This window comes from Heterodontus francisci, chromosome 15 (genome assembly GCF_036365525.1).
Source record: "Heterodontus francisci isolate sHetFra1 chromosome 15, sHetFra1.hap1, whole genome shotgun sequence".
In the NCBI taxonomy this organism is placed as follows: domain Eukaryota; kingdom Metazoa; phylum Chordata; class Chondrichthyes; order Heterodontiformes; family Heterodontidae; genus Heterodontus; species Heterodontus francisci.
This window is the reverse complement of record NC_090385.1, coordinates 89,447,643-89,475,627: the sequence shown is the minus strand read 5'-3', so window position 1 is coordinate 89,475,627 and position 27,985 is coordinate 89,447,643. Positions and strand designations below refer to the sequence as shown.

General features: G+C 41.6%; 1 protein-coding gene across 4 annotated transcripts in view; it reads right to left on the bottom strand.

The window, feature by feature from the left end:
- The window catches only part of LOC137377778 (sodium- and chloride-dependent neutral and basic amino acid transporter B(0+)-like), a 109,359-nt gene extending 84,839 nt beyond the window's left edge, over positions 1–24,520 (bottom strand). For all 4 annotated transcript variants that reach the window (XM_068047822.1, XM_068047823.1, XM_068047825.1 and 1 more), the window contains exons 1-3: positions 24,333–24,520; positions 23,929–24,082; positions 22,815–22,946 (exon numbers count right to left, since the gene is read on the bottom strand). In XM_068047822.1, coding sequence (XP_067903923.1) covers positions 22,815–22,946; positions 23,929–24,082; positions 24,333–24,404 — 358 coding nt within the window. In that variant the 5' untranslated portion in view covers positions 24,405–24,520. The remainder of the gene's footprint in view (positions 1–22,814; positions 22,947–23,928; positions 24,083–24,332) is intronic.
- Between the last annotated feature and the right edge of the window lie 3,465 nt (positions 24,521–27,985).

Below are 27,985 nucleotides of genomic sequence, written 5' to 3'. Positions count from 1 at the left end.
ATTGGGAGGAGGTGCTCCAGGAGTACCTAAAGCGCAAATGGCCCAAGTGGGTCGAATATGCTGATAAGGTTTTTGAGGTTCCGGGACCCATTGGACAGAAACACTGGGAAGAGGCTAGGAAAGAACAAGTGAAACACGCCTTTAAGCTTAGTAAGGCTATAGCAATAGCCAGTTGCGTGAGGGAATTGTGTGAAAAGAAAATGGAAATTGTTAGGTTAAAAGCAGAACTCGAGGGGACCAAACTAACTAAGTTTACGGCAGAGTGACATAAAAAGACTATGTTTTAGTGAAATTTCAAGTGAGTAAAAACAAGTTACTGTGACTTTTGATTCTAATGTGCAATGTTGGAAGCTTCCATAAATGAAATAAATGTCCTTGGGAGGTGCAACTTGTATTCTGTAGAACTGACAGTCGTTAACTCTTTGTTGTCTGGCCTTAATGTTGAAAGCATGAGTCTGTTACTTGTTCTTTTTTTTTTACACGTGTATATTTTGTGGGAACCTTGAGTCATGTTTTGGTTGTGAACTAGTTGAACCTGTGTGTTCCTTGGCATCAGGACAGGGAATTTGACACAGATTTTGGTACTTTGAATTCATAACCCATTACAGGAATCAATTTTCTAAGTTGTTTGGAATTAAATGAGTATGAAAAGTGATTGTTGAGTGTGTTCATTTCAATTTAAGATTGTGCATCCAGGAATTGAATATAAAATTTAATTATATTTTAAATTAAAGCTTTAATTTTATGTTAAAAGTTGGTTTTGCAACTGTGAAAAGAGAATGAACAATTTTCTAAGAGATAAGCTTCAGCCTTGACGGTGTGAAGATGTTTGGCAGAAATCCAATTTGAAGTTTAAAACACTGCTTTAATTGGAGTTCCAGTTTAAAATCTGTTCTCTTATTTTTGCAGTTTTAATTAAAGACTGTTTAAAGTAGCAAATGTCAGGAATTGGATATTGGTTTAAGGGAGAGAAGGCTAAACAAAGGAGATATGAGAAAGATTCTGTCTGTTTAAAATTTGTTTGAGAAGCTGGTGTTAAATCTTTTGTTTTAAGAATGTTAAATAACTTTTTCTTTAGTTTTTGGTTTTATTACAGTCATTTGAAAAGGCGTCTGAAGAAAGAACAAGAAAAATGATGTAATTTGCCTATCTTTAAAAAGAAGCATGTGCTATTCTGTTCTGTGTATAGTTAATAAGTATTATAAGTTAATAAGTCTGAATTAAGTTTATACTATTAAGGTTAACTAACCTGTTAAGTTGAGAAAACTGGAAATTTCATTTGTGGCCACAATGAACTTTCAAGTTTATTATGTCAAGTTTTTAGGTAGTCTTTAATTCTGGACATAAGACTCGCTCATATAACATTGGCAGTTTTGATTTTTAAATGTTTATTGCCGTGAATTGGAATTTGGAATCATCTTTGTTCTATAAAAAAAAAAATTTCTGCATTAGAAACCTTTTACAAAAGATGCTAAAAGTTTGTAAACAATTGGAGTTTAATATAAAATGCTGTCTTTCCTGATGGGGATGCTTTCCTTTAAAGTTGACACTGTTACTAATGGTTTTGTTGTTTTAAAACCATAAGGATACAAAAAGAATTGAAAAAAAAAGTTTAAAATGGTGAGTAGTTCTTTTTGATTGCAAAAAAAAGGTTACGTAAAGTAACGCAGCTTTGAATGTTTTGCTCCGCTCCCTTGGAGACAAGCAAAAAATTAACCCTGCTGCAGCTACTGTTTTTCCATTTAATCCACCACACAATTTTTCCGTTGCTGACAGCAAAATTTATATATATTGGACATTATTAAATCTTAAATTTCTAAATTGACAGATATAATTGGACAAATTAACCCATTGGGCTCAGGGCAGAGCCACAATGGATTCTTTGTGTTTATTTAAGCAGGTGACAGTCGGTTCCAAGGCCACATGAGAACTGATGCCACAGCAAGAGATCCAGCAGCTTTAAGAATTTAAGAACTTAATTGTAGACATCAAATGTTCGGGAGGGTTTGAACTAGTTTGGCAGGGGGATGGGAACCGGAGCTACGGATCAGTGGATGGGGTAGCTGTTGAACAGGCAGATAAAGAGTGCAGAGAGTCTGTGAGGAAGGTTAGACAGTTGACAGGGCAAAGTTGCAGCCAGTATGATGGGTTGAAGTGTGTCTATTTTAACGCAAGAAGCGTCAGGAATAAGGGTGATGAACTTAGAGCATGGATCAGTACTTGGAGCTACGATGTTGTGGCCATTATGGAGACATGGATATCACAGGGGCAGGAATGGATGTTGGATGTTCTGGGGTTTAGATGTTTCAAAAGGAATAGGGAGGGAGGTAAAAGAGGTGGGGGAGTGGCATTGCTAATCAGGGATAGTATCACAGCTGCAGAAAGGGAGGTCGTCGAGGAGGGTTTGTCTTCTGAGTCAGTATGGGTGGAAGTCAGAAACAGGAAAGGAGCAGTCTCTTTATTGGGAGTTTTCTATAGACCCCCCAATAGCAACAGAGGCACGGAGGAACAGATTGGGAGGCAGATTTTGGAAAGGTGCAGAAGTAACAGGGTTGTTGTCATGGGTGACTTCAACTTCCCTAATATTGATTGGAACCTCCTTAGTGCAAATAGTTTGGATGGAGCAGATTTTGTCAGGTGTGTCCAGGAAGGTTTCCTGACTCAATATGTAGATAGGCCGACTAGAGGGGAGGCTATGTTGGATTTGGTGCTTGGCAACAAACCAGGCCAGGTGGAAGATCTCTCGGCAGGAGAGCATTTTGGTGATAGTGATCACAACTCCCTGACCTGGAGAGGGATAGGAGCAGACGGGATGGGAAAATATTTAATTGGGGGAGGGGGAATTACAATGCTATTAGGCAGGAACTGGGGAGCTTAAATTGGGAACAGATGTTCTCAGGGAAATGCACAACAGAAATGTGGAGGTTGTTTACGGAGCACTTGTTGCGACTGCTGGATAGGTTTGTCCCGATGAGGCAAGGAAGACATGGTAGGGTGAAGGAACCTTGGATGACAAGAGATGTGGAACAGCTAGTCAAGAGGAAGAAGGAAGCTTACTTAAGGTTGAGGAAGCAAGGATCAGACAGGGCTCTGGAGGGTTACAAGGTAGCCAGGAAGGAACTGAAGAATGGACTTAGGAGAGCTAGAAGGGGACATGAAAAAGTCTTGGCGGGTAGGATTAAGGAAAATCCCAAGGCGTTCTACACTTATGTGAGGAACAAGAGGATGGCCAGAGTGAGGGTAGGGCCGATCAGGGATAGTAGAGGGAACTTGTGCCTGGAGTCGGAGGAGGTAGGGGAGGTCCTTAATGAATACTTTGCTTCAGTATTCACTAGTGAGAGGGACCTTGTCGTTTGTGAGGACAGCGTGAAACAGGCTGATATGCTCGAACAGGTTGATGTTAAGAAGGAGGATGTGCTGGAAATTTTGAAAGACATGAGGATAGATAAGTCCCCGGGGCCAGACAGGATATACCCAAGGTTATTACGGGAAGCGAGGGAAGAGATTGCCGCGCCTTTGGCGATGATCTTTGCATCCTCACTGTCCACTGGAGTAATACCAGATGATTGGAGGGTGGCAAATGTTATTCCCTTGTTCAAGAAAGGGAATAGGGATAACCCTGGGAATTACAGACCTGTCAGTCTTACATCGGTGGTGGGCAAATTATTGGAGAGGATTCTGACAGACAGGATTTATGATTATTTGGAAAAGCATAGTTTGATTAGAGATAGTCAGCATGGCTTTGTGAGGGGCAGGTCATGCCTCACAAACCTTATTGAATTCTTTGAGGATGTGACAAAACACATTGATGAAGGAAGAACAGTGGATGTGGTGTATATGGATTTTAGCAAGGCATTTGATAAGGTTCCCCATGGTAGGCTCATTCAGAAAGTAAGGAGGTATGGGATAAAGGGAAATTTGGCTGTCTGGATACAGAATTGGCTGGCCCATAGAAGACAGAGGGTAGTAGTAGATGGAAAGTCTTCCGCCTGGAGCTCAGTGACCAGTGGTGTTCCGCAGGGATCTGTTCTGGGACCTCTGCTCTTCGTGATTTTTAAAAATGACTTGGATGAGGAAGTGGAAGGCTGGGTTAGTAAGTTTGCTGATGACACAAAGGTTGCTGGCGTTGTGGATCGTGTGGAGGGCTGTTGTAGGTTGCAACGGGACATTGACAGGATGTAGAGCTGGGCTGAGAAGTGGCAGATGGAGTTCAACCTGGAAAAGTGTGAAGTGATTCATTTTGGAAGGTCGAATTTGAATGCAGAATACAGGCTTAAAGACAGGATTCTTGGCAGTGTGGAGGAACAGAGGGATCTTGGGGTCCACGTCCATAGATCCCTCAAAGTTGCCACCCAAGTTGATACGGTTGTTAAGAAGGCGTATGGGGTGTTGGCTTTCATTAACAGGGGGAGTGAGTTTAAGAGCCGCGAGGTTATGCTGCAGCTCTATAAAACCCTGGTTAGACCACACTTGGAATATTGTGTTCAGTTCTGGTCGCCTCATTATAGGAAGGATGTGGAAGCTTTAGAGAGGGTGCAGAGGAGATTTACCAGGATGCTGCCTGGACTGGAGGGCATGTCTTATGAAGAAAGGTTGAGGGAGCTAGGGCTTTTCTCATTGGAGCGAAGAAGGATGAGAGGTGACTTCATAGAGATGTACAAGATGATGAGAGGCATAGATAGAGTGGATAGCCAGAGACTTTTTCCCAGGGCGGAAAGGGCTATCACCAGGGGGCATAATTTTAAGGTGATTGGAGGAAGGTTTAGGGGAGATGTCAGAGGTAGGTTCTTTACACAGAGAGTGGTGGGTGCGTGGAATGCACTGCCAGCGGTGGTAGTAGAAGCAGGTACATTAGGGACATTTAAGCGACTCTTGGATAGGTACATGGATGATAGTAGAATGAAGGGTATGTAGGTAGTTTGATCTTAGAGTAGGTTAAAGGGTCGGCACAACATCGTGGGCCGAAGGGCCTGTACTGTGCTGTACTGTTCTATGTTCTATGTTCTGTGTCACAGCATCTTTATCAATGAGACAAAGTGCTTGAGAAGGAGAGATAGCTGCAAGCACTTCTGTCTTTAATGAAAAAAAATGCAGTACCACCAAGTCTGGGCATAAGAAATTGGAATCGATAAACAAAATTAAATTGATATGAGTGGTTATTTAAAGCACTCAAAGGGAAATTTATCTGACATTTAAGAGGACAATCAAAGTTGTAGAAAACAAAAAAAAAACAAAAACAGTCTAAGCGGTTTACTGTGTTGGATATTAGCAATGAGTTCTGGTCCATACCGCTGGCACAAGAATGTCAGGTTTTGACAGCAAAGGCCATCAAGGGACCTTTTGTCTCAAGATCATTGGAATGTGTACAAGGGAAGGAACCAGCAATCAAACCAGCAATCAAAATTTTTGTTGACGGTTCCTCTACAGGGGAGGACGGGATTAGGCAGACAGGGTGTGGATTACATGTACAGGAAGATGGAAGTCCCAGACTCAGGGACGAATTGCGGTGAGTCTTTCTTGTAAACGTTACTATCGGACAGTGGGTCTGTGTGGAATGCCCAAAAGGGACCACATTAAGGGACCCACCAGCGGGCCCGAGCTCCCTGTATGGCAGTGCGATGATAAAGACTGTAGAAACCGATCAAGGGACAAGAAGTACCAACCACCACGGTTACCCGCACATCCGAATTACTCACGAGTAGGGTTACGACCCAGTAGCCACAAGTGACTGATCTCCCTTGCCCTGCCTTAACTGCAGGACCAGAAAATGGACTTGCGATAATAAAAACTAATAAAATTGTATATGATATACAGCATGAGCTGGTAACGGTAATATTGAATATCTCAGATATCCAGCTACCCGACTGGTGCCCTGAGAAGACCCGAGAGTTGTATAAGGTACTACTACAACAATGAATGTGTTTGTTGTACATACAGCTCATGGATGTTAGAACAAACGAGGGAAAATTTAAGGCAAATCGATGGGGGACAGGTGCCAGTTTGGATAAATGACACCCAGTTGGAGTACTTAGCTAGTCACACAAATGATAAAATTACCAGGTGCCAACTCAGAAAACTTGTTCAGGTCTGGAAAGGTCAGGACTGTGTAAATACGCAATCTATGAGTTTTGGAGTAGTATTGGGAATACCTGCAATTACAAGAGATAAGTTAGGGATGCAATTATACGAAGTAGAAAATATAGGGGTGATAAAGAGAAAAGATTACATAAAATGCGATGATACAATACCCTATGTTGTGGAAATTGGAAAAGAGATAGTTGGAACAACATTGTCTGAGTGTAGTCTGGAAAACCAGGTGGTCATACGTCCTCATCCTATATATAAAACAGCAGAGTCAAAATGTGGATTTAATGTCACTGAGAATTGCACCATGGAAACTAGGAAAGCATTGTCAGGGCTAACCCATGTGGCCTATATGGGAAAGGGGAGATATTGCTTAACCACCACGGTGAAGGAGTACCAGAATGGGCATAACTGGGCTTGTCCAGTGAGCAACAGTACGTTCTGTTACAACCCACAAATACCAACCAGAGTAGGAAAGATGGAGTTGGTAGACATAAACAAAAATAAAAGCAAAATAAAAGCAAAATACTGCCGATGCTGGAAACCTGAAATAAAAACTAGAAGGGTTCTGAAGAAGGGTCACTGACCTGAAACGTTAACTCTGCTTCTCTCTCCACAGATCCTGCCAGACCTGCTGAGTATTTCTTGTTTTAATACATAAACGAAAGATTGAAACAATTAGAGTAACCAACTGGCGGGATGATATTTTGAATTGGGATATCTACATACAGATACATCCGTGGAGAAGAATTGTTTCGCACATTGTGATTATTGGTATGAATGTGATTTTGATGTATCAAATGTATACTATGATTATGTTTAAACGTTGGAAAGTTGAAATGGAAGGAAAGTTGGAAACTACGTGGGACTGATAAGTGCAAAAATGCGAACAAATGATAGATATAACTAAATGTAACACGACATGGACTTCAATATCTGCTATCATGAAGTGGGGTATGATCAGGGCTCCTTTATGATCCAATTCGCGAATGCTTAACGGATCAAAGTGGGGACTGTATCCGGATGGCTAACAGCTCAGCATCTGCAAAGCATGAAGGGAAAAATAGCCAGCCTTACACAAGGACAAGGACTGTGAAACAGCTGCGGTTACAGTTTAACGAACTCAGTTTGCTGAATAGACGGCGTGTGATAAGATGTATGAGACTGCTGCGGTTGCGAAGGTTGCTAGACAAGGATAGATAAGAAGAACAAGGCCAGCAGATGTATTTTGTCTTGCAACTAGTAGCTAAGCAAACAGATGACTCCAAGTCATGAGTGTACGTGACTAAGGACATTCTTGATGCTGGGAGCAACTGGATACAAAAGGGAGGCTAGGAGCCTCCGCAGCGAAGACCTGCAGGAACAGCTATTGTGGAAGGGAACCCTGAGTCCGGGATTCAGTGAAGGGAACCCATCTGGAGGGAGACTAATCACCTTGCCTCACAACGGGTAGTATTTAAGTCCAAGCTGTGAGTCTTGTGATTTATTATAACAAGTAACAAATAGTTTAACAAATGAAATAATGAGTAGCTTAATAAGTGATTTATGTATCAATAAAAGTGTTTATACGAAGTATCTCTTGTAGGTGTCTTTTGTCCGCCACATCGGTTGACACACTAGTTTGAGGGTCAGCACTTTATTATAGATTCTAGCATTTTCCCTATGATTGATGTTAGACTAACAAGTCTGTAGTTCCCTGTTTTCTCTCTCCCTCCTTTCTTAAATAGCGGGATAACAATTGGCAGCTTCCAATCTGCAGGAACCATTCCAGAGTCTATAGAATTTTGAAAGATGATCACCAATGTATCTACTATCTCTGCAGCCACCTCTTTCAACACTCTGGGATGGAGATAATCAGGTCCAGGGGATTTATCTACTTTAAGTCCCATTAATTTCCCTAGTACTTTTTTATTTACTAATACTAATATCTTGTAGTTCCTCATTTACACTAGTCCCTTGATTCTCCATTATTTCTGGGAGGTTTTTAGTGCTTTCCTCTGTGAAGACAGACATAAAGTATTTATTTAGTTTCTCTGTCATTTCCTTATTCCCCATTATAAATTCTCCTGTTCCGCTGTAATAGACCCACATTTGTTTTTTGTTAATCTTTTCCTTTTTAAATACCTATAGAAGTTTCTCCAGTCTGTTTTTATGTTTCTCACTAGTTTACTCTCATATTCTGTTTTCTTTTTCTTGGTCCTCCTTTGCAGAATTCTAAAATTCTCCCAGTCCTCAGGCTCACCATTTTTTTTTGTGGCAACTTTATACACCTCGTCCTAATACAATTTTTGATTTCTTTTGCGAGCCAAGTTGGAACAGTGAGGTGGAGGTGAGGTGAAAGTGACTGCCCTTGACATCACGGCAGCAATTGACTGAGTATGCATCAAAGAGCCCTTGCAAAACTGAAGTCAATGGGAATCGGGGAAAACTCTGTGCTGGTTGGAGTCATACCTAGCGCAAAGGAAGATGGTTGTGGTTGTTGGAGGTCAATCATCTCAGCTCCAGGACATCACTGCAGGAGTTCCTCAGGGTAGTGTCCTAGGCCCAACTATCTTCAGCTGCTTCATCAATGACCTTCCTTCAATCACAAGGTCAGAAGTGGGGATGTTCGCTGATGATTGCACAATGTTCAGCACCATTCGCAACTCCTCAGATACTGAAGCAGTCCGTGTAGAAATGCAGCAAGACTTGGACAATATCCAGGCTTGGGCTGATAAGTGGCAAGTAACATTCGTGCCACACAAGTGCCAGGCAATGACAATCTCCAACAAGAGAGAATCTTAACCATCTACCCTTGCCATTCAATGGCATTGCCATCACTGAATCCCCCACTATCAACATCGTAGGGGTAACCATTGACCAGAAACTGAACTGGAGTAGCCATATAAATACCGTGGCTACAAGATCAGTTCAGATGCTAGGAATCCTGAGGCAAGTAACTCACCTCCTGACTCCCGAAAGCCTGTCCACCATCTACAAGGCACAAGTCAGGAGTGTGATAGAATAATCTCCACTTGCCTGGATGGGTGCAGCTCCAACAACACTCAAGAAGCTCAACACCATCCAGGAAAAAGCAGCTCGCTTGATTTGCACCCCATCCACAAACATTCACTTCCTCCACCATCGACGCACAGTGGCAGCAGTGTGTACCATCTACAAGATGCACTGCAGTAACGCACCAAGGCTCCTTAGTCAGCATCTTCCAAACCCGCAACCTCTACCAACTAGAAGGACAAGGGCAGCAAATGCATGGGAACACCACCACCTGCATGTTCCCCTCCAATTCACACATCATCCTGACTCGGAACTATATTGCCGTTCCTTCACTGTCGCTGGGTCAAAATCCTGGAACTCCCTTCCTAACAGCACTGTGGGTGCACCTATCCCACATAGACTGCAGCGGTTCAAGAAGGCAGCTCACCACCACCTTCCAAGAGCAATTAGGGATGGGCAAGAAATGCTGGCCTGGCCAGTGATACCTACATCCCATGAATGAGTAAAAAAAAAAAACTTTCTTTGCTGGATTTTTGTGCATTAAAGGAATGGATTTTTGTTGTATCTATGTTTTAGTTCTTTAAATGTTAGCCATTGCCTGTCTACCATCATACCTTTTAACGTAGTTTCCCAATCCACCATAGCCAATTTGCCCCTCATTCCTTCATAGTTTCCTTTACTTAGATTTATGACCCTAGTTTCTGATTGAACTGCATCACTTTCAAACTTAATGTATAATTCTATCATATTATAGTTGGAGAATTTTTCTGAGCTTTGCTAATTATTACTTAACTTTGTAGAAGCAGAAAAACAGGACACAGCTTGTAGCTAATCTAACCACAACCAACAGTCATAAATTGTAGACAGAGCAGCTAACCACAATCAGACATTACGGCCAGATATGGTATCTGGAGTGGGCATTGAATTAAGGAACTAGCTTGTTATTGTTGAAACTGATGTTTTGCTGACCTCGGACTCTGCATGGTGCACAGTCACGTAGGCAGTGTTGTGATCATCTTGTGGGCGTTTATCTAATTGTGAAATTGTTAGCTCTGCCTCTGTTATACTATATAAATCCACAGCGATCTGTAGCTCTTTGGGAACAGCACTGGACCGCCTTTAGGTAAGGTGTGCTACCCCATGATATCATGCAATAAAGTGTTTGTTCTCAACGTCTGAGTCCGGAGAATTTGTTCAGCAATTGGGCACAATCTGGATTTTCTGCAACAATTATGGTCATTCCTAAAGGCTCCTTTACAACAAGGTTATTAGCCCTTTTTCATTGCACAATACTAGATCTAAAATAGCCTATTCCCTAGCTGGTTTCTCAATGTACTGTTCCAGAAAAACATTCCAAGAATTCGTCCTCCACAACATTAGTACTAATTCAGTTTACCCAGTCTATATGTAGATTGAAAGGCCCCATGATTACTGTATTATCTTTGTTACACGCACCTCTAATTTCCTGAGTTATACTGTGATTGACATTACCTCTGCTGTTTGGTTTCCTATAAACAACTCCCACCAATGTTTTTGCCCTTTGCTGTTTCTTAGTTCCACCCAAACTGATTCTACTTCTTGATCTTTAGATCTAAGGTCATCTCTCACTACTAGTACTAATGCCCTCTTTAATTAACAGAGCTACCCCACCACCTTTTCCCAGCTTCACGTACCCTTGGATATTAGGATTCCAGTTTTGGTTTCCTTGTAGCCACGTCTCTATAATGGCTATCAGGTCATACATATGAATTTCTATTTGAGCTGACAATTCATCTGTTTTATTGCAAATGCTGCAGGCCTTCAGATACAGAGCTCTTAATTCAGTTTTTTTTCACTGTTTTTGTAAACTCTGGGCCTATCTGCTGGCACACTCTTAAATTTGCAATCGCTGTTCCTTCCTGCCATACTCTTATTATCATTACCTTTATTGCCATCTTGATCTATTACCTTGTCATTTCCCTTTAATTTACTCAATCTTCCTCTGCATGATCCTACCCCCTCTATTTAGTTTAAAGCCCTCTCTAGTTCCCTATTTATATGACTCGCTAGAACTCTGATCCCAGCACGATATAACAATTAATGTTCCATTAACCTCAATTAAAATTTCTTAGTTCAGATAGGAAAAAAAGAGAAAATATTCACCAGCCAATCACTTACCTTCTATGCTGGAACATCACATGTCTATTCCTCTTTCCCCCTCTGCACCGAATTCCCACCTGAACCAAAGTCCCACCTTCACACTCTGACTACGTCTCACTCAAGCAAATTCTCCACTCCATGCGCCCCTTCACTCCATCTATTTATGGCCAGTGCAATTTCCACTCTCCCTTCCCTCAGTATCCTTGGATGCTTCTCATCCAGCCCTGGTGTTTTAGCAACATTAAGTATAGACAGACTATCTAATACCTTTATTAGCTCCTCTTTCACTGTGGCCTGGGTAGAATTTTCTTCCTTAGTAAAGACAGATGTAAATTATTCATTTAATACCTCAACTATTTTCCCTGTCTCCATGTGTAAATCCCCCTTTTGGTCCCCAATTGGCCCGACTCCACCTTTTACCACCCTTTTACTATTTATATGCCAAAGAAGACTTTCGGATTCCCTTTTACGTAGCCGTCAGTCTCTCTTCATACTCTTTCTTTGCTTCTTCACTTCCCCTCTGGACCTTCTATACTCAGCCAGGTTCTCCATTGTATTATCTGTCATAAGTACACTTTTTCTTCTTCATCTTCATCACTATTGCTTTTGCCATCCAGGGAGCTCTTGATTTCTTTGCCCTTTTGAGGAAATATACCTGGACTGTGTTCTCACTCTCTCTTCTTTGATGGTAGCCCATTGTTCAACTACTGTTTTTCCTGTCAACCTCGGATTCCAATTTATTCAGCACAGATCCGTTCTTACCCCATTGAATATGGCTTTCTCCCTTACTCTAGATTGTTCTTTGCCCTTTTCCATAACCAACCTAAACCTTATGATACAATGATCATTCTCCCCTAAATGTTCTTCTACTGATACTTGTTCCACTTGGCCTCCCTCATTTCCAAGAACTAGGTGCAGCAGTGACTCCCTTCTTGTTGGGCTAGAAATATACAACTGTAGATGATTTTCCTGATCACACTCTAGGAACTCTTGCCCCTCTCGGCCCCTTACACTACAACTATCCCAGTCTATATTTGGATAATTAAAGTCCCCCATTATTACTATTGTATAATTCTTGCATCTCTCTATAATTTCCTTGCAAATTTGTTCCTCTTCACCCTTTCCACTAGTTGGCGGCCTATAGACTACACTGAGCAATGTAATCGCACCTTTTTTGTTCCTTAGCTCTCGCCAAATAGATTCTATCCTTGACCTCTCGGGGTCATCCTCTCTGTCCAGCACTGCAATGCTCTCCTTCATCAATACTGCTACCCCTCTCTTTTTTTTCCCTCACCTATCTTTCCTGAACATCTTGTGTCCAGGAATATTTAACACCCAGCCCTGCTTTGAGCCAAGTCTCTGTTATAGCACAACATCATATTTCCACGTGTCAATCTGCACTTGTAACTCACCATTCTTATTTACCACACTCCGTGCATTCACATACATGCACATTAACCCTCATTGAGACTTTATTACTTACTCCCTTACTCTGACCCCACCTAATAACTTACTATTCCCTACTCTAATGCTATATATCTCTCCCAGTATTCTGTGCACCTTGGTGTTCCTTTATGACATTTCCTCCTGGTTTCCACACCCCTGCCCAGTCAGTTTAAACCCTCCCGAATAGCACTGGCAAATCGTCCCGCAAGGAAATTTTCCCAGCTCTGTTCAGGTGCAACCTGTCCAACCTGTACAGTTCTCACCTTCTCCAGAACTGGTCCCAGTGTCCCAGGAATCTAAAGCCCTCCCTCCTGCACCATCTTTCCAGCCACGCATTCATCAGCACTAACTTCCTATTTCGATACTCACTTTTGCATGGTGCAGGGAGTAATCTGGGATTGCTACTTTTGAGGTCCTGCTTGCTAATTTCTTACTCAACTCAGTAAACCCTTTTTGCAGGACCACATCTCTCTTCCTACCTATATCGTTGGTATCAATGTGGATCACGACCGCTGGCTGTTCACTCTTCCCCATCAAGGTGTTCTGCAGCCATTCAGTGACATTGTTGACCCTGGCACCAGGGAGGCAACACACCATCCTGGATTCACATCTGCAGCCACCAAAATGCCTGACTGATCCCCTGACTATCAAATCCCCTATCACTATCGCTCTTCCAATCTTTCTGTGCCCCCCTATCTGACTGAGCCAGCTGTGGTGCCATGGCCTTGGCTCTAGTTGCACTCCCCAGATAAACCATCACTTTCCTTAGTATTTAGAAGTGAATACCGGTTGGAGAGTGAGAGTGCAGGGGTCTCCTACACTACCTTTCTGCTTCTTCTTGACTGTCTGGCAGTCACCCATTCCCTCTCTCCCTGCATACTTTTAAGTACATCAATAGATGTGCTATCCACAAAGCTCTCAACCTCATGGACGTATCACAGTGACACCAGCTGTTGCTCAAGTTCCAGAACCCGGAGCTCAGGCTGCTGCATCTGATGTCACTTCCTGCAAATATGATTATCCAAGACACGAGAAATGTCCTGGAGTTCCCGCATAGCACAGGATGTGCACTCCAGAGGTTGGAGCATCCCTGCAACTCCACTATCTATTAGATAATAAACCTTGGTACTACAAATAAACCTTGCTACTAATAAGCTCTGCTACTACTTGTAGTATAATTTCCATAAGCTGTTGCTGGGTAGGTTATGTATATAGACCTTAAGCATCATCACAGGATCTGATGTCATGAGTTTGAATCTTGTATTGCTCAATGTTAATGGAGATGCCTTAGAGATAAGACTCCTGCAAATAAACTCCTGTTACTTTGATCCGACGTCTACTATCCTCATTTAATAGTAACGGTGCAGTATATTGTATGGTGGCAGCGGTAAAAATAACTTTTGTAGGGTAAAGATGAAGGATATCGAAAACATCGGAGAGAAGCCTTGAAAACTCGATACCCTTACCGGAGAGCTTAGAGTGAGTGGCGGGGCCCAACCAGGCCGATGTGTGGCCGAGATGGATTTGAAAATTCGACAAGTATCATTCTGTGTTGGGTCTACAGGGAACAGGATCAGTACTCTACTTTATGCCATGGGAGACAGTGTGGATGACATTTTAACTATTGTAGGGATCGCTGAAAAGGAAACGCCATATGGCAAAGTTAATAAAAGCCTTGGAGGGATATTTTAAGATCAGAAAGAATGTTATTGTGGAAAGGGTGAAATTCAACAAACATACCCAAATAGTTGGCGGAAGTATCGATTTATTCATTAATGATTGATATAAAATAGCAGAGGATTGTGACTACGGGAGCTTGCGAGAAGAACTGATTTAGGACAGAATAGTAGTCGAAGCGCTGTCAGACCAGCTTCGGTTGAAAGAGGATTTGACTTTGTAAAAAGCCATTCTGTTGAGCAGGTAGGCAAAGGTCCAAAAATTTAATCGACTACTAGTTCAGGGGGATTGGGGGAGTCCAACCCTGAAAATTCTAGAATCAGTTGAGTCTGTGGAGAAGACAGTGACTAATGGCATCAGAAACCTTGAGAGGCAGGAAAGATATCTTTAGGCAGCAGCACTGAATTGCAGTAGGTTTGGCCAGCAGAGGCATAGGTGGGAAAATTGCCCAGCCAGGAAAGCTGAATATTTCTAGTGCAAGAAAAGAGGGCACTTTCAGTAGGTCTGTCGCAGCAAGAAACAAACACTGCAGACCAGCAAAAAAATAGATGAACTAAAGCGAAACAAGCAATCAACACTCCCTTCCTTGGGGAAGTGCAAGAGAAAAACGAAGATTGCTGGGAAACAGAAAGCTTAGTGGGGAAAAATAAAACCAACTTCAAGTTAGATACAGGAGCAACAGTTTCTGTTCCATCTGACAAAACAACCTGGGTGAGGAAGGAAACTTAGGAAAACCAACAAGAACTTATACAAGCCAGGAGAAGTTCAAATACAGGTTGTAGCAAAAATACAAACAACCTCAACACACAGGATAAACAACATTACAGAACCCAATAAGTTAAAAAGAACCAAACCTGTTCGCTACTCTGTAAGAAAGCTTGGTTAGCCTTACAGCTGTTATGCAGGGTGGACGAGATCAAGGGACAACAGAAACAGCTCAGCGATTTTAGAGATGAATTCCCAAAATTATTTGAAGGTTTAGAAAAATTAAAAACAGAGTATCACATTACTCTCAACAAAGAGACAGAACTGGTATGCTTGTTCACTCCGAGAAAGGTCCCACATCCATTCCTGGAAAAAGTAAAGAAGGAAATCGATGCCATGCTAAGCCAAGGAGTTATTTCCACAGTAACTAAACCCACTAAGTGGTGCTCTGGGATTGTTACAGGAAGGAAACCAAACGTGTCTATTCGAATTTGTGTGGACCTTACCCAACTCAGTAAAGCTGTAGAAATGAACCATATGGAGTCAGTTGATGACAGCCTTGCCAAATTGGGAAAAAGCTCCATATTCACCAAATTAGATGCGAATAGCAGATTCTGGCAGCTGCCTTTAGACGAAGAGTCTAAATTGTTAGCTACCTCCAATGTACCCTTCAACAGATTGCCATTCGGTATTGCGTCAGCACCAGAGATATTCCAGTGGACAATGTCAACAATCCTGAAAGGGTTAGAGGGCATTATCTGCCACATGTACAATGTTCTGATTCATAAGGTAAAGCAAGAAGAACACGACACAAGAGTAAGAGCTGTATTACACAGATTACAAGAGGCTGGTCTCACACTAAATGAGAAGTGTGTATTCTCACAGTTGACAGTGAGGTTCCTTGGCCACATAATTGATGTATTTGGCATCAAAGATAGATCCACAGAAGACGGAGGCAATAAAGGATTCCTCAGAGCCAAAGGACATAACAGATTTACAGTGATTCATGGGTATGGTTAACCAGGTAGGAAAGTTCCTATCAAACCTAGCCACTATTAATGAGCCTTTACAACAACTACTAAAGAGCAACAATACCTGGTGCTGGGGAAACTGCCAGAAAAGTTATTTTGGGAAAATCAAGGAAATGTTAACTTCATCAGAAGTATTTGCACACTATGATCTAGAGCTAGAGACTATGATTGCAGCAGATGCATCGGCAACAGGATTCCTGTTCCAGATTCAAAAAGATGGATGACGCAGGCCTGTGTACTTTGCTTCTCATTCGTTGTCAGAGACAGAACGAAGGTACACACTGATTGAAAAGGAAGCATTAGCAGAAACATAGGTGAGCGAGAAATTTTTGGACTGTGTACCGGGCCTTAAGCTCAAGATTGAAACTGACCACAAACCATTAATGACATTGCTTAATTCAAAGCAGTTAACAAAAATACCCTCAAGATTTTGACTACGACTAATGAGATATGCCACAATTGCTGAATATGTCGCAGGGAAACATCAGGTGACAGCTGACGTGTTATCAAGAGCATCAATTGCTATACCTGAAAGTGGGAGATGTCTCATTCCTGGAGGAAGTGGAAGTCTTTGCTTTAGCTATAACCAACGATTTGCCAGAAACTACTCAAAGATTACGCCAAATTAGAAACCTACAGAAAGAGGACGAAGTCTGCACAAAGAAAGATAACTTTGCCAAGAAGGTTGGCCAGAATATATGCCGAATAACCCAGATTTAAGAAAATATCACGAGCAAAGAAGCCACCTTGCTATTGTGGATGGCTTACTAGTCTATGATGAAAGACTAGTTATTCCAAGGGCTTTAAGGTTTGTTATGAAAGTGTTCCTAATAAAAAAATCTTTTTGAGGATTCGTGTGTTAGAATTATGGACATTGGTTTATTTGGGAAAACTCAAAAGACTCCATAGATGTTTCTTACAAGGGTCACTGAGAGGTCTTGTTTGAAAACAAGCATTGACTGGATATCACATGTCTTAAGCTCAATAAACATCAGAAACCTTGGTGACTTGGGGAAGATGTTTACAAAGCAGTGACATGTCAAGATTTATAGCGGTCAGAAGGTTCTGACTTGTTGTTTGGGGTTTTGCTTCTGAGATATTGTGTTGGTTCATTTAGGGTGTGGACTCTGTTTGAAAGCACTTGGAGATCAACCTGCCAAGAGAGAAACACCCAGCGCATCTCTTTCCTCCCATCTCTGCAAAACCCTGCAACAATCCAGTGTGTAAGAGTTGTAACCCTTGATGTTGCAATTCTCATGAGAAGCTGGAAAAACTTGCCACATTAATTCTCAATGCCTCCTGAAAGGAACTGCTTCAGAGTGACCCACCCACTTATACTTGGATGCCAGACTGCATGACATTTTGCCATATCTCATCCTTTTTCTTCAAGAATGATCAAGTATTTGGACAAAGTATTCTTTTTAGTTTCTTTTTTGTAGAGGAGCTTTGCAGAGAAAATTCCTTTATTTTTCTATAACTTGTGTGTGTGTGTGTTTGTGTGTGGGTCTGTGTGTATGCGCGTGTGTGTGTTGGGGTGGGGGTGGTATTTAAAAAGGGAACCTCCGTATTAAAATCTGAATGATAATCCTTTGCTTCTTTACTGGATAAGTCTTGTTTTATAATAAGCTGATAATTTTGTTGTTTATAAAAGAAACCTGTTTGGTATATTTTATTCTGGGATGAAGAGTAGAGTCTACGATTGACCGTATCGGTAATTGGTAAATATTTAAATATATGTTGTGATCTGTGGAGAAGTGGGACTAGAAAAGACAGTGCTCTCCTCCCACCTCAGTTGTAATAGGTTAAATCTCCTAGAGAATCTACACCAAGAGCACTTAGGAATCACCAAGTGTAGAGCAAGAGTGACAAACTCGGTATGGTGGCTGGATGTTTCCAAGGAGATCGAGGAGATGATTTCCAGGTGTATCAGATGTGCTACTACCAAACAAAACTCTAGAGAGCCACCAATGTCATCTTCGTTTCGGTCCAGGCAACGGGATTGCCTGAGAATGGATATGTTTGAACATAAAAGGAGCATTTTCCTTATTGTCGTTAATTTTGACTCCAGATGGTTGAAGTCAAACCAATACATGGCCTGAGTTTTGAAGCCACAATCCTACCATATAAATAAATTCTCACCACACATGGCATTCTAGACCTAGTGCTCTCTGATATTGGTCCACAATTCACGAATGAAGCCTTCATAGATTCCACAGAAATGTATGGGTTTGCCCATGTTATAAGTTCGCTGAGGTTCCCCCAGGACAATGGAGAAGCAGAGACAAGCATTCGAAACATGAAAATGCTGCTGAAAAGGAATGAGGATTTTCAGCTGGCATTATCAAACTATCGATCAACACCACTCCAGAACAGGTTGGGCCCATGTGAGTTGCTAATGGGTAGGAGATTGAGGACACAATTACCAACACTCCCAAGAACCCTTCATCCATGAATCGGTGCAGAAGACTGGCAAAAGGTGAGGGTGAAAGAAGAGAAAGAGAGGTCAATCCCAACAGAGAGTCTTGATAGACGCTACAGAGCAAAAAAAAATCAAACAGACCTATGACTTGGAGATTTAGTTTGGATTAAAGATCAGGGTCGATATGGGGAAGTGATGGAGAAATCTCCATATCCTCGATCCTACAGAGTCTAGACAGACCAGCGATGGATGAGGAGAAATAGAAGATCTTTGGTGCAGACATCACAGAAAAAAAACAAATGGGAAAACATCAAGAGAGTCAGCTACCAGAGCAAGCTGATAAACTGGTGATACAACCAACAACAGATCAACCCCCAACAACAGTGTAGACAGAGTATCTGAGTCATCCGATAGTTCCATTCAGACACAGGAAAGTGAGGAAGAAGAACTGAAAGACCCAATACCCCAAACAAATGAAAGAAGAACATGCTATGGCAGACTCATGAGAACTCCACAGCATTACAGACCTGATGAATGAAGTCAGAGACTTGGGGGGAGATATAGTATAATGTACACAAGCTGTTGCTGGGTAGGTTATGTATATAGACCTTAAGCCTCATCACAGGATGTGATGTCACAATTCTGAAGCTCATGTTGCTCAGTGTTAATGTAGATGCCTTAGAGATAAGACCCCTGTAAATAAACTCAAAGCCTACTATCCTCATTTAATTTTAACTACACTCTGACTAATATAGTACACTAATACTAATAAACCCTACCAATAGTAATACACCCTACCAATACTAAAACATGATCAATAGTAGTAACAACATCACCACTAGTAATAAACCTTATCAATAATAATAACATTTATCATTACTAGAGAGGCAGGGGGATTGATTTTTTTAAGCAATGAGTGGTAATGACCTGGAACTCACTGCCTACGAGGGTGATGGAAGCAGAAACAATGAATTATTTCAAAAGGATATTGGATGGGCACTTGCAGGAAATATACTTGCAGGGCTCCAGGGATAGAGCAGGGGAATGGGACTGATTGGATTGTTCTACAGAGAGCCAGCATGGATTCAATGGGCTGAGTGGCCTCCTTCTGTGCCATGATGACTCTTTATGCACGAACCTAAACAGTGAAAATTGGTAACTATTAACCAGGATGGTCATCCCATCTGGGTCAGCCCTATCCTCACCCACAGATGTACTTTTTTGCTGGAGTTAGCAATCAGTGACAGGATCCTTGGCTATTTTTTTTCTCCTTAGTCCAAGGACATCCAAACAGCTCTAGTACCCAGGACTCGCTGTACTGTTGAACTACACATGTGTTTTAAATTGCTCTTTAATTCTAAGCAGCACTTCAGTTTTTATTATTTCTCTCTAACCTCTCTTAATTTGTTTCCATTTTTCATCATGCACCACATTCAGATGCACACTACCATTGTTGTAGAGACTGAATTCCCTGAACCACTTTAAATCAATGGACAATATTTATCCAAATCCTTCAACCTCATTCAATACCCCACTTGCAGCATCTAAATGAAACCAATAATCAGGAAAAAAATAACAGGCACTAGGAGAGGTTTCAGTTAATGAAGGACAGCAAGCACAGATTTGTAAAAAGCAGATTATGTTTGACTTATCTAATTGGAATTCTTTCATGCGGTAATGGAGAAGGTTGTTGAAGGGAATGCATTGGATGTTGTCTATATGGATTTTGAGAAAGTGTTTAATAAAGTAACAGATAAAAAGGTTGGTTAACAAAATTGAGGCTCAAGGATCAGTGTCAGCTTGGATAAAAAATTGGCTTAAGGAAAGAAAATGGTGAGTGGTGGTAAATGTTTTTTTTTCAGCATGGAGGATGGGAGACAGTGATATTCCCCAAGGGTCAGTCCTAGGACCACTGCTTTATATATAAGAGGTGTGGCAAAAAGTAAGGTTGATACCAATCGTACAGTAGGATTGAGATAGACTGGCAGAATGGGCTGACAAGTGGCAGATGGAATTTAACACAGAGAAGTGTGAGATGATGCATCTTGGCAGAAGGGGCTGGGGAAGGCAATATAGACTTAATGATACAGTTCTAAAGAATGTGGAGGATCAGGGGGACGTGAGGGTTCATGTGTATTGATCTTTGAAGGTGGCAGGACATAGAGAGAGAGTAATTAGCAAAGCATATAGGATCTTGGGCTTCATAAATAGAGTTATTGAGTAAAAAGCAGGGAATTTATACTAAATCTTTATAAAGCTCTAGTTTGGCCACACCTGGAGTATTGCATTCAGTTCTGGTCACCACACTATAAGAAGATTGCAAGGGTCGTTGAGAGGATGAAGAGTAAATTTTCCAGAATGGCTCCAGGAATTAGGGATTTTAGTTAAAAGGTTGGAGAACCTGGGGTTGATTTTGAAGCAAAGGAGATTGAGGGAAGATATGATAGAGGTGTACAAGATTATGACAAGTTTAAATAAGGTAGACGAAGAAAAGCTGTTCCCATTATCTCATGGCACAAGGACTAAGGGTCTGTGAGTTCCAGGCCAGGTCACAGACCTGGAACATTAACTCTGTTTCTCTCTCCACAGCTGCTGCCAGACCTGCTGAATATTTCCAGCACTCTGTTATTATTTCAGATTTCCAGCATCTGCAGTATTTTGATTTTATTTCTTCCAACACAATCTCTAATAATCAACAACAGTTTTAGAAAATTAAAATGTGAATCCAACACATTAGCATAACAGTGTTAATACCTGACTGACAGACAGACAGGTATTGGGTCAAGAAAGGCCATGTTTTTGCACCAACCCTCTTCTCCATTTTCTTTGCTACCATGCTACATCTCACCTTCAGCAAACTACCTGCAAGCATGGAGATAATCGACAGAACAGACAGGAAACGGTTTAAATTATGCCACCTTCAATCCAAAACTAGAATCACTCCAACCTCAGTTGTCGAGCTTCAGTGTGCTGATGACGCTTATGTGTGCAGTCACTCTGAAACTGAGCTCCAGATCATTGTTGACTGCTTCTCTGAAGCATATGAGAAAATGGGTTTTTCACTAAACACTCATAAAACAAACGCCCTCTTCCAACCAGCTCCCACAGCACACCTCCCCCTCAATCAAGATCAATGGCAAGATCCTGGAAAATGTGGACTATTGTCCATATCTTGGGAGCCTCCTCTTGTTGAAGGCCGATATAGACGACAAGGCTCATCATCGCCTCCAATGTGCCAGCTCAGCCTTCAGCCAAATAAGGAAGCAAGTATTTGAGGATCAGGATCTCAAACCCGAGACTAAGAGCATGGGCAGCAGTGATCCCTGAGCTCCTATATGCTTCAGTGACTTGGACAACCTACAGCAGGCACCTTAAAGCACTGGAGAAGCACAACCAGAGGTGCCTGCACAAGATACTCCAAATCCAGTGGCAAGAACGGTGGTTCAACAGCAATGTCCTCTCCCAAGTCAACCTGCCCAGCATTGGGGAGCTAATCACTCAAAACCAGCTCTGCTGGGCGGGACATGTCATTCACATGTCTTACATCAGATTTCTGAAGCAGTTGTTCTACTCAGAGCTTGGTCACAGCACTGTAGGTGTACCTACCCCACATGGACTGCAGCGGTTCAAGAAGGCAGCTCACCACCACCTTCTCAAGGGCAATTAGGGATGGGCAATAAATGCTGGCCTAGCCAGCGATGCCCATATCCCTGAATGAATAAAAAAAAGGACAGCGGAAACACTTTAGAGATGTCCTTAAAGCATCCCAGAAGAGATCAGACATCCCCATTGAATCATGGGTGTCCCTGGTTCATGACCATCCTAGATGGACAAAGATCATTCGGGAGCCAGTGTACACCTCGAGGGACTTCGTCGTGAACATGCGGAGGCGAAGTTGAGGTGTTGGAGTTCGCACACAAACCTCCAAACTACTCATCTACCTGACCCTTCAAGCACCACCTGTCCCTCATGTTGCAGAGTCTGCAGATCACACATTGAACTAATCATCCATTTCAAAACCCATCGAACCGGAGTGGAATCAAATCATCCTTGATCCCGAGGGACAGCCTATGAAGAAGGGTCTAATATCCAATTAAATTTAGAATCAGGAAAGAAAACATTTCACTCGCTGTGCCTGTCTCTCCACTGTCTGTATCTGTCTTTGTAAAGTATACGATAGATCAGTTTATAAACAGTACTTCAGCACATCTAGATTAAGCCTCTGTTAATAAGGAAAATATAACAGTATATTAGTACGGTTTAAACGTTTATACTCATTTAAACTGTTGCTAAGCTCACATTGCTAAATAAACATTAACCTTGTAGGATTGGCACAGCTTTCCACACTGCAACAGGTCCGAGGCTGGCAAACTGTCCAAAGGAAGATTCCAAGAAAAACAGTGGTATCCCAGTAAGTGCCAGCATGAGTGTGTAGGGAATAAGAAATGCACCTGGAAAATAGAGAAAAGGACTTCAACAGAGTATAACATCGAGTGGAACTAAAACAGGCTTTCAAGCTGAATCTCCTCGTTCCCACCAAACAAATTGGGTTAAAAATTAACCCTGAAACCTCCATGGAAACATGTTTTTCTGTCGCTATCTATCTAATCTGTCTATCTGTCTATCTATCTGTCCAGAAATATTTTTACTTCCATCTATCCCTATACGGAAAATCAATTTATCTTCATTCTCCCCTATTTTGTTGGCCATTTCAGGATTGTAATAAGATTTTATGATGCGAATGCACATAATATGAGAAATGTTTAGCTCTCAGCTGCAGTTCCAAAAGTTCAGTTAAAAAATGAAGTTACAAAGAAATTCCCACCTTGTAAAATTCACTCTACCTGAATCAAATTATTTTCTGTCCCTTTCTGCAATCGTGTTATGACATATTCACACTTTTGTTCTTGGTTTCTATCAATCCAGTTTTGGGGGGTTGTGAAGAGCACCTGATAAGAGCAGGTATGACCCCAATTTACAATCCTGACCCCAAAGCCTGACTGAGGTAACTGATAACTGAGGATTTCAGAGATTGTACATTAATTGTGTCTGATGTGTACGGTTCATGTATTTTAAACAATAACACTTGAAAAATATACAAAATTAATAAATCTTCAATTCTACACATCTGCCAAGGCTCATTCATATTTGTTTTAGAACACCATCTATTTGATGCATCACACTCTTACCTATAACTTTAAACTACCACCTTAACATCACCTACATCCCAAGAAAAAATACCTTACAAATAATTTAAAGTTGTGACATTGAATTCATCATTTCTTACAACTAGCATTGTTTAACCCTATATTATTTACCTCATACAATAAATGGTTTCCCAATTCATTGAATTTAATATTCTTTATAAATCAATAAATTGTCCCCTTTATTTCTGCCTTTCACTCCCCTGTATTTTGGATTTCACGACAGTACCTCCTCCATTTCTGTAAGCCAGGTAAGGGAATCTCCAGACATTGCCCAGACCCACAGCACAGCCGATCATTGAGAGCAAGTAGTCAGTCTTCGAGGACCAGTTCCCTCGCTCCACATTCTCGTCACTTTCACCCACATGTTCATTGGTTGCAGCCTGGGGGAAAGAGAGGAAATGTCCAACTCAGAAATTTAACTTAACAGACTAGAACCCAAGCAACAAGTACAGTATTCACTCATTGCACATGCACTGTGTTGTTCTCCATTTCGCTGTAATCAGTTTGTGGTTTGGAAACACCCTGAACCCCGCTGAGAGTCTTTGCAATTCACAACCAAAATTCCCAAATCATCAGCACCTCTCAGGGTTTTACATGAGTTTTACTGTCATGTTTTGATAAAATACTCACAATGTCCTTTGTAGGGTGTGTTTGGTGATTATTCTGTGAGAACCCAGATAAAACCAATTCCCTCTGGTCCATTTTTGGACAGTGATGATCGATTCTTCCACTTGCTCGGGGACTTGGATTTAAATCTTGAGGAAGACACTTTGGTCCAAAAATTTTCAAACTTTATACTGCTTCGGTACTCTGGTTAAGGATTACTAAGCTCCACACCAGGCAATGATTCTTCCAAAGTCAGAAGCCAGTCCCTTAAGCTGTTATCCAGGTTCTCAGACTATTTCTATTGATAATCAATTTGCAGATTAAACATTAATTTTTCCGGTTAATTGCATTAGTTTCCGAACACTCACCAACAAAGTGCACTTATTCTGCATCTACAGGTTTGACAGCAGTTGTATTTTTAAAGGAGACAGCACCAAGTGAACCTGGACCAATCAGGAGCTCAGGCAATGCTTTCAACACACCATGAACATATTGTTTGCCTTTGCTCCACGACCTTCTGGTCAGCTATGCTGTGACCTTGTCCTATCTACACCTTCTCCTTTGTTATCTCTTGCCCCAGCCGCACTTTACTTGCTTATAACCTTTTACATTTCTGATATTGGCCAATTCTGAAGAAGGGTCACTGACCTGAAACGTTAACTCTCTCTCCACAGATGCTGCCAGACCTGCTGAGTATTTCCAGCATTTCCTGTTTTTATTTAATATTAATGCAGGGCTCTGAATGTATTTGCTTAAGAATGGGACAGAATTGTTGGATAATTCCCTCCTATCCTTTAAATAGATTTGCATAACTAGAGATAATAATCAATTTGATAACTCACTGCATGTTACTGACAAAACATTAATCGTAAACACCCTAACCAACCATACAGAGTAGCATACATTAACCCTGTGTCCAATACTCAGTACATAGCATTGCATAGAATATACAGCACAGAACCAGGCCATTCAGCCCAACCAGTCCATGCTGACATTTATGTTTCACTCAAGCCTTCTCCCATCCTTCCTAATCTAACTCTATTAGCATAACCCTCTATTTCTTTCTTCCTTATACCCTTTAAATGCACCTATGCCATTTACCTCAACCACTCCGTGTGCTCGGGAGTTCCACATTCTCATCACTCTCTGAGTAAAGAAGCTGCTTCTGAATTCCCCATTTGATTTCTTGGTGACTATCTAATAGTGATGGCTTCTATTTTGTTGTTTCCCACAAACAGAAACATTCTTATTCTATCTTCTCAATTATAACCTCTCATCATTTTAAAGACCTCTATTAGATCACAGGCTGGATGTTCATGTCAGGGGCAGGAAACGGAAGTCGGGAGCGTCTCCAGGTCCTAAACCCGCTCTTGGGGAAAAACAGAATTGAAGCACGATTTTCATGGAGGCGACGCCTTAAATGACATGGAGACAGGTTCAGCAGCCAATTAGTGACCACCTTCATACATAATTGCAAAGCCCCATCTTGTTTCATTGCTGCTTTAACGTTTGCTAGTTTTAGCGACTTTGGCACCGCATTTATGCTCACGTAGTTAAGATGTTGTTCAGCAACTTATTCCTCACGACTAGTAGGACTGACTGTTGGCAACGGATGTCATGAAAGATAGTCCGCTGGGTTGAGCTTGCCTGGTTGATACTTAACACCAAATTTGTATTTTTGTAATTTGAGCATCCAACTTTCTATTTGAGTGGGTAGTTTGCTATGTGGATTGTTGAACAAGCCCACTAGTGGTCTAAGCTCGGTCATTACTTTAAACTTGCTTCCATATAGATAGAGATAATAGTGTAAAATTACCTCTGTGATTGAGAGTGCTTCCCACTCTCTGTTTACGAATAACGTTGCTCTACAGGCATAAACAATCTACTTGCCATATCAACCATTGATGGGTTACCCCTGTCTTGTCTTTCTGTATGAGAACTGCACCTAAGCCAATCGGGCTTGTATCCATGACTAGCTGGGTGGTTTTCTTAGGGTGAAAATAGGCACTTGTGCAACTTGCTGGCAAATGTCATTTGATCTGGTGTACCGCCTATTTGTGTGATTTAGTCCATTCCTACTTGGTGGTCTCTTTTGTCAGATTGCGTAGGAGGGCAGATAGCGTCGCGAGGTCAGGAATGAAACGACTGCAGTATGTGATGAGTCCGAGCAGATTCCAGACTTCTTGCATGTTTTTTAGGATCTGCAGCATTTGCAATGGTTTCAACTTCCTGTAGATCTGGTGATACTCCTCCACTACGGAGCACAGGACCGAAGAATTCAATTCTGCTTTCATTGAACACGCACTTGTCTTTGTTCAAAGTGAGGTTACATTCTCTGAGACATTGTAGGCATGCATGTGGGCGTGTTTTGAGTTCCCTTTCAGTGCAACCATAGATGAGAATGTCATCACTGTTGTTCAGTGTGCCTTCAAGTACTTGAAGTGCAAACTGAATCAAATGCTGAAATATCTCAGCTGCTGAGCTGTCTCCAAAGTTGAGTCTCTTGCATCAGAAAAGTCCGATGTGAGTCAAGAATACAGTAAGATATCTCAATTCTTCTGCAAACTCAATTTGGTGGTAGCCTGCATTGAGGTCAAGTTTTATGGCATGTTTAGCACCATTCACTTTCTCTATGATATCATTGATTGTTAGTGTCAAGTATCTTTCTCATTGTATGGCTTGGTTTGGTGATCACATTTCAAAGCATATTCGTTTCTGTTTCTCACTCTTGGGTTTCTTGATGACTTGTATGAGTGAGACCCAAGGGGTAGGCTCATCCCCAACTCTCTCAATAATGTCAAGGTCAAGTAGATGTTGAAGTTCCTTCTCTGTCTGTTTCCTGACATGAAATGGTATTCATCACCATTGATGCGCAACTGAGGGCACATTAAGATCTAAATACAGCCTGCATCTATCACCTTTCTGTTTTCTGATACCAGTGAAGGAATCAGTGTACAGTTCAAGAATCTTTTTGTTAAGTGAAGGAATTGCATATGTGATTGCAATCATGTGCAGATCTGTTGCTGTGTGGAAACTGATGAGCACGTCACATTCTCCAGTTATGACATAGAATAAAGCTTTCGTTCTAGTGTCTTTGAATGAGCCTGGCATTTCAAAAATTCCAGGAATTTTCAGCGGTTTGTCGCTGTTGTAAGGGAAACTTTTTTTATTTCCCTAGTTTGCAGAGAATGGGGCAATCCTGAAGTTTGTTGAATGTTTGTCTCCCAATACATTGATTGACGTTTCTGTGTCTATGAGAGCATCTATGTTCAAGCAGCCAATGGTCACGGTCACACATGGCTGTTTACTGTGTCTGAGAGAGAGGACAAAAGTATGTTCAGAGTCATCTGCCTCTACTTTAGCTACATTCTGTTGCCTTTTTGCTGTGGTACACATACAAGACACCCTTCTTTTGGCATTGGTCTCAGTAGTTGATTTTGCTAATGAGCGACAAACACGAGCAAAGTGATTAGGTTTTCCACAGGCTTTACACTGTTTACAAGTAGCAGGACGCTGTCGGTGCAGGTAAGTGCCACCACGGTGGAAACGCTCTTTGGAAATGTCACAACCCTGCTTATGAGATGGCAGTTGTTGCTTTGCAGGTAGGTTCCTGGCATGTGAGTGAATAGTGTTCACATGAGCTGAAATTAAATATGATAGTTACTGTTAGCAGCCTC